General features: G+C 41.3%; 1 protein-coding gene across 1 annotated transcript; it reads left to right on the forward strand.

Annotated features, from left to right (window-relative positions):
* The first annotated feature begins 799 nt into the window (after positions 1–799).
* LOC117018564 (histone H3.3A) lies at positions 800–9,350 on the forward strand. Its single transcript, XM_033099631.1, has 4 exons — positions 800–923; positions 2,438–2,588; positions 4,006–4,159; positions 8,697–9,350. Exons 2-4 carry the CDS (start codon positions 2,461–2,463, stop codon positions 8,823–8,825), a joined length of 411 nt encoding a protein of 136 aa, XP_032955522.1. The 5' UTR covers positions 800–923; positions 2,438–2,460; the 3' UTR covers positions 8,826–9,350.
* The last annotated feature ends 1,487 nt before the right edge of the window (positions 9,351–10,837 follow it).

The raw sequence follows: 10,837 nt of genomic DNA on the forward strand, positions 1-10,837 counted from the left end.
GCCGATCCCGTGCGGACTAGCCGCTGCACGGCCCGCAGGCCATCCCCGGCGGCCCGCCTGGGCCGGGCCCGGTGTCTGAGCTGATAAAGTTGTCAGCGGGAGGACCGGCCGCACCTGGCCCGGAGCAAAAGCGGGCAGAGGGCTGTCCGCCCCGCCAGCTGCTAGAGCAGCCCGATCCGAAAGTGGACACGGGACGCCTGGCTTCTATTTGCAAGCTTCCTGTTGGGGAGTGTTTTCAACTGGGGCGCGGCGACCGGGCCCGCCGCGTCCTCCTACCCGCTCCCTCGCGGTCCACGGCGCCTCGGGGGCGCGCGTCAGGGCCCGAGCGGGAGCGGGAGCCGGAGACCCAGCGGGGGCGCCCCCTCCCCCCTTCTCCGCCGCGACTCCAGACGCCCGCAAACCAGGCGTTCACCCGCCGCGCCTCCTCCCGCCCACCCCTCCTCCCCACTTCCCCCTAGGCGCCCCAAACCCGGGCTTCGAGAGTTCGATGACGTGTGCTCACGGAGTGGGGTGGGAGTGCGGGGCCCCGGAGCGGGAGTTAAAACGGGGGCGGCCGGCAGTCTCGGCAGGAGCCGGCGACCCCTCTCTGCATGTCTTTTGTGTTTGTACACACACAGCGCGAGGCTGCGGGGAGGAGGAAGCGGGCGGTGCGCGGGGGAGGGGCGAGCGCGCGCCAGCGAACTGGAGCGCGGGGGGAGGGGCGGGGGCGGGGCACGAGCGGGGGCGCGGGGGCGGAGCCGAGCCTTCCCTCCATTGTGTGTGATTGGTTGGCGCGCGGCGCGGGGGCGGGGCGGCGTGTGTTGGGGGATAGCCTCGGTGTCAGCCATCTTTCAATTGTGTTCGCAGCCGCCGCCGCGCCGCCGTCGCTCTCTAACGCCAGCGCCGCCTCTAGCTCGCCGAGCTCCAGCCGAAGGAGAAGGGGGGTAAGTTTCCCCGCCTGCCCGCTTACCCGGCTCCGAGCCCCGCTTGCCGTCAACCCCGAGCCGGGCCCCGGCAGTGTGGGGAGGGGACCCCCAGCCCCTCCGGCTTGGCCCACAAACTTTTTGGCCCAGAAATAGAGGTGAGGAGCGAGTTTCCCTCTCCCCTCAGGCGGTGGCGGCTCCCCCGTCTCTCGCCGCCTCAGCCCAACAGCAGCAACCACCGCGGCGCCGAGCCTGTTTTCCCTCCTCCCCGCGCCCCTGGCTCCTCTTTCTTCGGTGAAATCCCGCCCGTCGTCCCTTCCCGGGACCCCAGACCTTCACCACGACCCGCGCGGGCCTCTTAACTACCGCCTCCGGGCCCCGGGCCCCAGTTTTCAGGCGGGAAAAGGGTGGAAATCGCCGCCGCTTCCCACCCTGGGGTAACTCGCTTTTTGCTGCCTCCCCACAGTTGTTGCTAAGCTTCACCATCTTGTCTCTCTTCTCTGGTCACCGACCATATTTTTTCCCCCGTTTCTCTCTTCCCCATTTCAGAAAAGGAGGAAAAAATTTTAAAGAGGGACATTTTTTTTCTCCTTTTTTGGAGAAGCGGAAACTTGATGCATCTGAAATGCAAAAAAACTTTTGCATTTTGGAGGGCGGCACGTGGCAGGGGATGGGGTATTTTCGAGCGTTTTGGTGTTTTGTCTCTTCGGAAGGGAATCGGATACGTTTTGCGATTGTTTCCATTTTGTTCTGGTCTGGAAGCCGAGTTTGTGCCTGCGCGAGACGCTGGGAGCGAGGCGGGAGGCTGGGGGACCCTAAGCAGAGGGGCCGGAGGAGGCGAAACCAAAAGTTTATGTGGTGCTTTGGGTGGACCGGTCGGCCGGTGCGTTAATTAAAGCCTGGGTGCGGGGCACTTTTTTTATTCCATTGCGAAGGCTGGTTAGACTGCCTCGAGGACAGTGCTTTGTAGAAAGCTCGCTGGTGGTAGCTGTTGTTCCTCTCTTGTTTTCCGAGACGCCTTTTTTTCCAACATAACTGTAGAGATGCAAAAAGCAGGAATGTTTTCAGATATTTACAGCAATCTATCAACTACCAGACGCGGGGGGGGGGCTGCGGCGGGGGGGCTGCTAAAACCTTTTTGCTGTAATTTGACTCGACCTTTCTGTGGTTTGTGGCTTCGTTCTTTTAACTTCTTTTATGGGTCGAATGTTTACGGACATTTCTAATTTTTGCTTTAATTAAAGAAATTGAAGCAAAGGCTGTCGGGTTTTTTTTGTTTGTTTTGTTTTGCCGTTTGTCCACGATTTGGCATTTTGAGAGATGATTGGGTTTAATGCTAACAATTTTCTAGTACTACAGTTTGTTTCAAGAAGTCATATTTGGGTGGTAATCGTAATCGGCACCCTTTCAAATTATATAACATTACGGACATTTTTTTTATACTGATCATATTTCCAGATGGGGGGGGTGGTGACAGGGAAAGTTGTATGTTTGGTAGTTGCATGTGGTGATTTTTGTTTTCTTGATGCTGGTAGGTAAGTAAGGAGGTCTCTATACCATGGCTCGTACAAAGCAGACTGCCCGCAAATCTACCGGTGGTAAAGCACCCAGGAAGCAACTGGCTACAAAAGCCGCTCGCAAGAGTGCGCCCTCTACTGGAGGGGTGAAGAAACCTCATCGTTACAGGTATTAAAAATACGAAGAGGAAAATACTGGGACAAAGTCCCTCCCGAAGCAGTGTCCAGCTACTCTAACAAAAAGATGTATAATAAGAAAACTTTTTACTTTAGGGAAACTGAGTTTTTCCTTTTTTGAATATTTACTAATACTTGAGAATTTATGTAAATTTTAGTGTTAGGTTTTATTAGGAACATGTATAATTTTGAAGTCATAATCTTGCCCAGGGCCTAAAGGAGACCTATTACATCACTAATAACGTTGGTGGGATTAACATTTTATTTAGCTGTTAATACGGTTTTTAAATAATAGTGTTATTTCTAAATACATTTTGAGGATACTCTTGCTTTAGGCAAAATAATAATTTAATCAAGATTGGGGGTGTTTTGTTTCAGTAAAGTTTCCGTCTCTCATTTACTTGAATTGGTTTATTTCCTTCTGTTAGCTCATTTGGTTTTCAACTACCCTGAGCAGTGTCATTAAGGGCATTTGCCATTAGAGGGCAGAAGTTGTCCATACTTAGCTTCTGCAAATGATTTTACTGTTAGCCTAAAATAAAAGCTCATACAGTGGAAGAAATAAGTCAGAATTGAGGTAAATTTTTTTTTTTTTTAGTTTGTTTGAGCCATACTGACCACAGATGCTCTGAATTAATAACCATTTTGCAGCTTTTATGTATGTTCGAGGTAAATTTGCTGACAATTCTTTGGTAAAAAAATACCTTCCATATGGAACATACACTGCACAATCAAGAGTATTCACATTTAATCATTCATGAGAGATGGGCAAAGTAAAAGTACTTTGGGAAAGCAAACTTAAATACTACAAGTGTATTTTTATTTGTATGGTTTTTTTTGGCTTGAACAACAGGCATTTATTTCTCACAGTTTTGGAGGCTGAGAAGTGTAAGATCAAGGTTGGGTTCTTGGTGAGGGCTTTCGCCCCTGTTTGCAGATGGTCACATTGTGTCTTCATATGGCAGGGAGAGCCCACAAGTGTATTTTTAAACAAAGCGTATTGGGTTGTGTTGGAGGTCTTAGAGAAGAATTGAGGGTGCAGGTGGGAAGGAGAGGCCAAACTAAGAAGAGTCTGAACAATTTAGACTTCTTTATTAGTGACCTAATACTTTCCCAAGCTGTAATTATAACATAACTTAGTGATATATATGTTAAAGGTGAATAAAATAAATGGTACTTTGATAAACACCCTGACAGGAATCTAGTATGCTTTTTGCTTTAAAGATACTATGTTATTCTTAATAGAATTGAATATTCAGGTTATAAATTGAAAGCTGAAGAAAAGTTGGGTGGTTTATTTTTTGGAAAATAACTGCATTTCTTTAAAGGTGACCACTTATCCTTTTATGGGGTTTTTTAAAAATGTATTTGTAACCATTTCCTTATTTTTTATTTTTTATTTTTTTAAGGCCTGGTACCGTGGCACTCCGTGAAATTAGACGTTATCAGAAGTCCACTGAACTTCTGATTCGCAAACTTCCCTTCCAGCGTCTGGTGCGAGAAATTGCTCAGGACTTCAAAACAGATCTGCGCTTTCAGAGTGCAGCTATTGGTGCTTTGCAGGTAAAATGGCGTGTGGGGAGGCTCTAGAGTTAAGGGTCCTGCTATATACAGAGAGCAATTCTAAATCTTTGCGTGTGCTTATATAATTTAATTACAAGTCTGAGAGGTAGATGGTATCTTTATTTCATTGTTGCGATGTCAGAAAGGTTAGGTTGCTCAAGGTCATACCAGAACATGTAATTTGAACGCATTTGGATCACAGAATCATAATTTGAACCCATTTGACTCAAAGCCTAGTGTGCATTCCATTATACCATTTAAAATTTTTAAGCATTGCACTAAAAACAATGTTTAAGAGGGAAAGGCACCCTCTGGTTTGGCTTATGAGTGCTGCAGGACATTAAGAAAACATGAGACAAAAGGTCTATACTGGTAATCAGATTCAAACAGTGACTGATGTAAATGGAATGTTAAGAATAAATGTCTTCCTGGAACTGAAGAGGCAGATGCAAGTGGGAGCATAATGGCTAGGATAGGAACAGGCAACATGAAAGAATTGTGCGATGAGGTAGAAGAAGCAGGGAGCGGTACTTAGGGTTGGACTGGCGACGGGGAGGAAAGCTGTGCTTGAAGACGATGCCAGGGATTTGAAAACGTCCTGGGGTGGGGTTTCCACTTAAATGGGAAGCATTTTGAATTTCATCTTGACTTCAGGGTGTCAGAACTTTGAGGAATACTATTTAGGGGTGGTCGTGTATTTGAAATATTTGTGGGTTATGCCAAGAATAAAACTTGAAATGTCTACAGGTAAGATAATTTGATTAGATGTGTGCATAATTAACATCAGCCACTTAACTAACCTATTTTGTATTGTGTGTTGGCATTCTTTGGATCAGTGTATCTCAAAATAGGGTAAAACTACTTTTATCAGAGCATGGGGTTGGTGGTAATTAAAATGCAGATGGCTGGGTACCACCACAGGCCTGAATCAGAAGCTCTTTGGGGGGAAGGTCTAGAATCTGCATACACTCCATTGGGTGGTTTTCAAGGCTGCTGTTGCTGCGCCAAGCTTTTGCTTTATAAGAGAAGGATTTGATAGGTGGCTTCTATACTGAAGTGTAATTGGTTGAGCTGTTTCTATGGCTAGCCTGAACTTCATTTCATTGGTGGATTCCGGGAGTGGGCATCCATTAAATTCTCAATGAACTGAAATTTCAAAATACTAAAAATCTTTAACAGTGCCGTTACTTCATACTTTATTTTTCTGTTTTAATCACTATCTTCAGATCCTATTTCTTTTATTACTGTAATTGCAAATCATATTTTAAATAGAGAAATGTTACTAGGAGTCTTAACCTTGATACAAAGCTGCTAATTTTGTTTTCTAGTTAAAATTAGCAGGACTGTGCTTTAACACATTATACTTGAAAGTCCAACATTTTTTAGCTTAATTTTCAGTGACAGCCTTGTAAATTGAGATTGTTAAATAATCTGTGTAAAACTATTGTCTTTTTAAAATTCATGTGTAAACTTCCATTGTTACTGCATTTAAATGTCACTATACAGCCTTGTACATTGAGATTACTAAATCTGTGTAAAAGACTATTGTCTTTTTTAATTCATGTGTAAATTTCTATTGTTGCTGTTAAGGTATGTATTTTATATTCATTGGTAAGTATGGTTGTATTGGTTTCGAGCAAAATGTTCGCCTCTACACCCATGGTTCTCTAGCATTAGATAGCTCTTACCTTCCTGGAAAGAGTAATCTTTGTTACACATTTTTGGTTTGCATTTTCTTTTTTTGTACATACACTTCAGTTCTTTTAAAGATATAGAGATGGAGAATTTGCTAATGAAAATGGAGTAATAGAAAAGAACAGATGAATTAAAAAAGTCACTATTTTGGGATTTGGAATTACACAATTTACAACTAAATGAGGAGGGGGGAGGTAGTCCAGTGAGGGTTGATAGAGAAGTTAGTGTAGGTTTGCCATAGATAATCAAGAATTGACTAACTTAAAACAGCCTTTTTTTTTTTTTTAAAGTCTGAGAGTTTGAACTAAGGTATTTTTGAGTTAAAAATGGTTGTTTTGAAATGGTGGAAGAGTCAGGCATTGGATATATTCAAAATGTTGTAAATTAATGTTTTCTTACACTTGTAAGATATTTTTTTCTTTGCCATTATCTCAAAATTATAGTCATGGGGCTATAAATTAACATGACAGTCTTTAATCCCATTATAGCCTTAATGTTTAGGAGACTTTGGGACATTGGTCGTAGAATTGGAAATATGTGGGTCATGGTCAAATCCCCTGTAAGTACTGAATTTTCTCCCAGAATTGACCAGACAAAACCCTGTAATACTGATAACCAGGTTCTAAAACAGCAGTGAGAGCCCCAGCTGCTGTATGGCACGTCTGACTAGTACCAGGGGAGCCCATAGATCATACCACTCCTAAATAAATGGTCTCAGAATCACAGGTCCTGTTGGCTTGTCCATATAGCAGCTTATAGTGCTGCATTTTGGGAAAGCAGTCTAGATTTGCATAATCCTGAGATGAGTGAAACGAAGTTCGTTTCTTTCCCGAGGGACTGTTATTTAATGTACCATGTGAACTCCTAAGAGGAGGCTACAGTATGCCACGTTTTCCAAACTTTTTACCCATTTCTAGAGTATCCCAAGAATGAATCCCCGACTACTAAGGACTTTTCCTGTTAATACATTCTTTGCAGTAGATATGATACGAGGGACTCATTGTATAGAAAAGATGCAAGTTTAAATTAAGGTGAGAAAAAAAGAATGAACCTGCAAATATTTATTGAACATCTACTTGAGCAAAGCTTTGTGAGCATAAACTGATAATCTCTATTAAGGAACTTAAGGACATTAAAATATGGCTGGTGTAAAAGGCCAGTGAGTGCCAAGGAAGGAGGAGTTCAAGGTAACCTGCACCTGGAAACCAGGGGCTAGGGGATTGCTTGGTTTCTTCTTCACGAAACAGCCTTGGGCTAGGCCTTAAACGGTAGTACCTAAGACTTGGCTCCTGATAACAAATGTTGCAGAAAGATATGTAGGGATAGTAAAATTTGGATGAAACAAATTTTATAGTATTAGATTAAAGGTATAAATGTGAAGGAGTAATTTTTTTCATAACATGAAATAATGTAAACCATTTGAATTGTTGCTTTGTAGATGCTTTTAAAAGTAGAATCCGGGGGTGGCCAGTTAGCTCAGTTGGTTAGAGCTTGGTGCTAATAATACCAAGGTTGCTAGTTTGATCCCTGCATGGGCCAGGGTGAGCTGTGCCCTCCTTTAAATAAATAAATGTATGTATGTAATCTCAATAGTTAACAGTTCTATTGCATAGTCAAAATGTTTGTAAAAAATTTGGCTATTCCCATCAGTATGTCTTGTGTATTATGTAGTACAGGGCTTGAATTGCTCGAATATTTGTATGTTTCTTTTGAGTTTTATTAGCTGAAGATTACAAAGTGGGAATAATTTTTTTAATTAGGACTAAAATGGCAACTATAAAAATCTTTTTTTTTCTAAATATATCTTGGACAGAGAAATACGTTCCTTAAAGATAAGGAGAGATGGCCAAATAACCACTGACTTAATGGTCCTCACCCACTAAAGCAGTTGGGCTGATGACTGGTAAAACACCACCAGTTTCTTCATGTCAAAATGAGCAGACAGGAGTTTTCACTTAAACTGAAGGATTCTTCAACTCTTCAGACAACTGGAAGATGTAGTAACAATTTGAGCTAAGAATTAATTATTAGAAGTCCCCCTTTTTCCTCTTTATATGCCAAGTGTCAATGGATGATTCATACAGCTAGCGATTTTTGAGTGCTAGTAGGGATAAGTAGATGCCTTCAAAGAATTCTGTAGTGTAATAGGAAAAAACAGATGGATCAATATTAACAACTAGAGGATAGCAAATGCCATTACAGATCGGAGTACATGGAGGAAGAGAATGGGGGGTGTATATCTCCTAGGCAAACTAAGTCAGAGTATGTAAATAAGACACTAATCTGGTGTGTTCTGGAACCTATAGTACTTGTGATAAAACAGGTGTAAAAGGGTGGATGAGGACCGTAAGCTGGAAACCAGTTGTCACCTGTGTGGCGTTTGGCAGGACAGGGCACACAGATATCTCGGAGTTGAGGAGGATTCAGAAGAGGAGACACTGAGGGGGCAGAGGGAGTATTACTTTGGATTGGATGTATGATTCCGCTTATCTTTATACGGATGAGAATATTACAGTCTAAATTGGGTTTCTTGCTTTCCCGAAGACATTTCAGTTTACTAGAAATCACATATTAACATTAGAAGTATTAAACTTTCTTAGTAATGAAATAATTTGACTTTTCTAATTTGATAAAGATTTACATCCTTGAGCTTTGCACTTTTCATAAGCTGCTTTTGAGCTTTGTCTCACAGGTTTTAAAATGTAAGCATTTGATAAAATAGTAAATATCTTAATGCAGTAGGTCTTTTAAAGGGTTAAAAAACCTTGTTTATTTTAACTGATACAGATGTACCTTAACTGTTGGTAATACCATTAATATTTTTTCTTTATTCCTGTTGTAGGAGGCAAGTGAGGCCTATCTGGTTGGCCTTTTTGAAGATACCAACCTGTGTGCTATCCATGCCAAACGTGTAACAATTATGCCAAAAGATATCCAGCTAGCACGCCGCATACGTGGAGAACGTGCTTAAGAATCCACTATGATGGGAAACATTTCATTCTTTAAAAAAAAAAAAAAAATTTCTCTTCTTCCTGTTATTGGTAGTTCTGAATGTTAGTTATTTTTTTTTCCATGGGGTCAAAAGGTACCTAAGTATATGATTGCAAGTGGAAAAATAGGGGACAGAAATCAGGTATTGGCAGTTTTTCCATTTTCATTTGTGTGTGAATTTTTAATATAAATGCGGGGACAAAGCATTAATGCAAGTCAAAAGTTTCAGTGAACAAAACAAGTTTCAGCAGTTCAACTTTATAACAATTATAAATAAACCTGTTAAATTTTTCTGGACAATGCCAGCATTTGGATTTTTTTAAAACAAGTAAATTTCTTATTGATGGCAACTAAATGGTGTTTGTAGCATTTTTATCATACAGTAGATTCCATCCATTCGCTATACTTTTCTAACTGAGTTGTCCTACATGCAAGTACATGTTTTTAATGTTGTCTGTCTTCTGTGCTGTTCCTGTAAGTTTGCTATTAAAATACATTAAACTTATACCTGCTTTTGGTCTTTATTATCAACTTACCCATCTAGTTAATTCACTTGAAATGTTCATATTCAAAATTTTAAAAGTTATCAAGTGTTTTGTCACTATTATATCTGAAACATAAGACTGTTGAGAGATGGGGAAGGTATATGCCTTGTATCAGAAGAAAACGAGCTAGTGTATTTCCTCCTAATGTTTAAGAATTTGCAGAAAGCAAATATTTGCCAAAACCAGATCTTAACTCTGGATATATTGTGTTCTAAACCAGTAATTCCCAAGCCTAGCTAGCCAACAGTCACTTGGCAATAGTTAAATCTAAAGCAGTGAAAGTACATTTATAAACATACTACACTATCAAACTTTGCGTGTTTAGTGGCAATTTAAGTGCAAACATAACTAAGTGCTCAGCTCAAAAATCAGTACATTGGAGATCTAGCTATTTTAAGATGCTATATTAAGCCTGAAGTTACTAATCAAGCACTAATAGTTAATAATTAGCAACTTTTATTTACCCTTGGAATGATTAATGTGAAATGAGGATAATGAACCTTTTAAGACCTATAATGCCTCCCTAATGTACTGACACTAGTTATAACTTGAGATTTTGAAGCGCCCCTGGTATTGAAGTGAAATAACATCAACAAACCAAGAACGAGCTCATGTCAATAAGGTATAACACTGGGCTTACGTTCTTAGCTGCTCGTGAGCTCCTTTTTAGCAGTAATTTCATTTTTCGATTGTAGGTCATAAAAGTGAGAATTACGGAATCATTTTTAGAGCCTTTAACATGAGATTCTAGTTTTTAGTGGGATCCTTTTACATATGCTTCTACAGGCAGGCATTAATTATTGGAGTATTGACAAGAGCCTCTAGTTTATTCATTGCAATGTAAGCTACTAAAAGGTAATTGTTGCTGAATGTCCCGTTAAGTCCAGTTTTCTGCGCTGCAAGGAACACATGGGAGCCCTTTTTGTGAAAATAACGGGAAATGGGTGTTTCCAATAGGGTAGGGAAAATTGTTACCCGCTAGAATCTGTTGTGTACCAATTACTAAGAAAAAGAGACCATCCTTTTGAGTTCTTAAGAGTCTTAAATTTTGCTTGAACGATGCCCAAGCTTGCCTTTCTGATCTTTGCAGCGTAGAATCAGAGGAAATCAATTTTGTAAAATTTGAATATATTGAGGATCTGCTAGATGCTGAAAATGTAAAGGTGCTCCAACTCAAATTGAATTCTCAACAACCCTATGAAGTGGGTACTATTCGATACCATTTTATAGGTGAAAAAACTTGCCCGAGGTCACACAATAAATTGGAATTTGTTTCCCCAGTAGATTAAATCCAGGGCCTTGCTCATTAATTCCCGTGCTCTCAGTGTTGCTGTATATAAATAAATTAGAGCAATTAATTTTGCTGGGGGTGCTAGAAGTGAAGGAGGGTCTTTACAGTAGTAACTTGGTGGGGGAGGGAGAGAGTTGAGAATGATGGACATAGAAA

Source organism: Rhinolophus ferrumequinum, chromosome 27, assembly GCF_004115265.2.
Source record: "Rhinolophus ferrumequinum isolate MPI-CBG mRhiFer1 chromosome 27, mRhiFer1_v1.p, whole genome shotgun sequence".
Taxonomy (NCBI): domain Eukaryota; kingdom Metazoa; phylum Chordata; class Mammalia; order Chiroptera; family Rhinolophidae; genus Rhinolophus; species Rhinolophus ferrumequinum.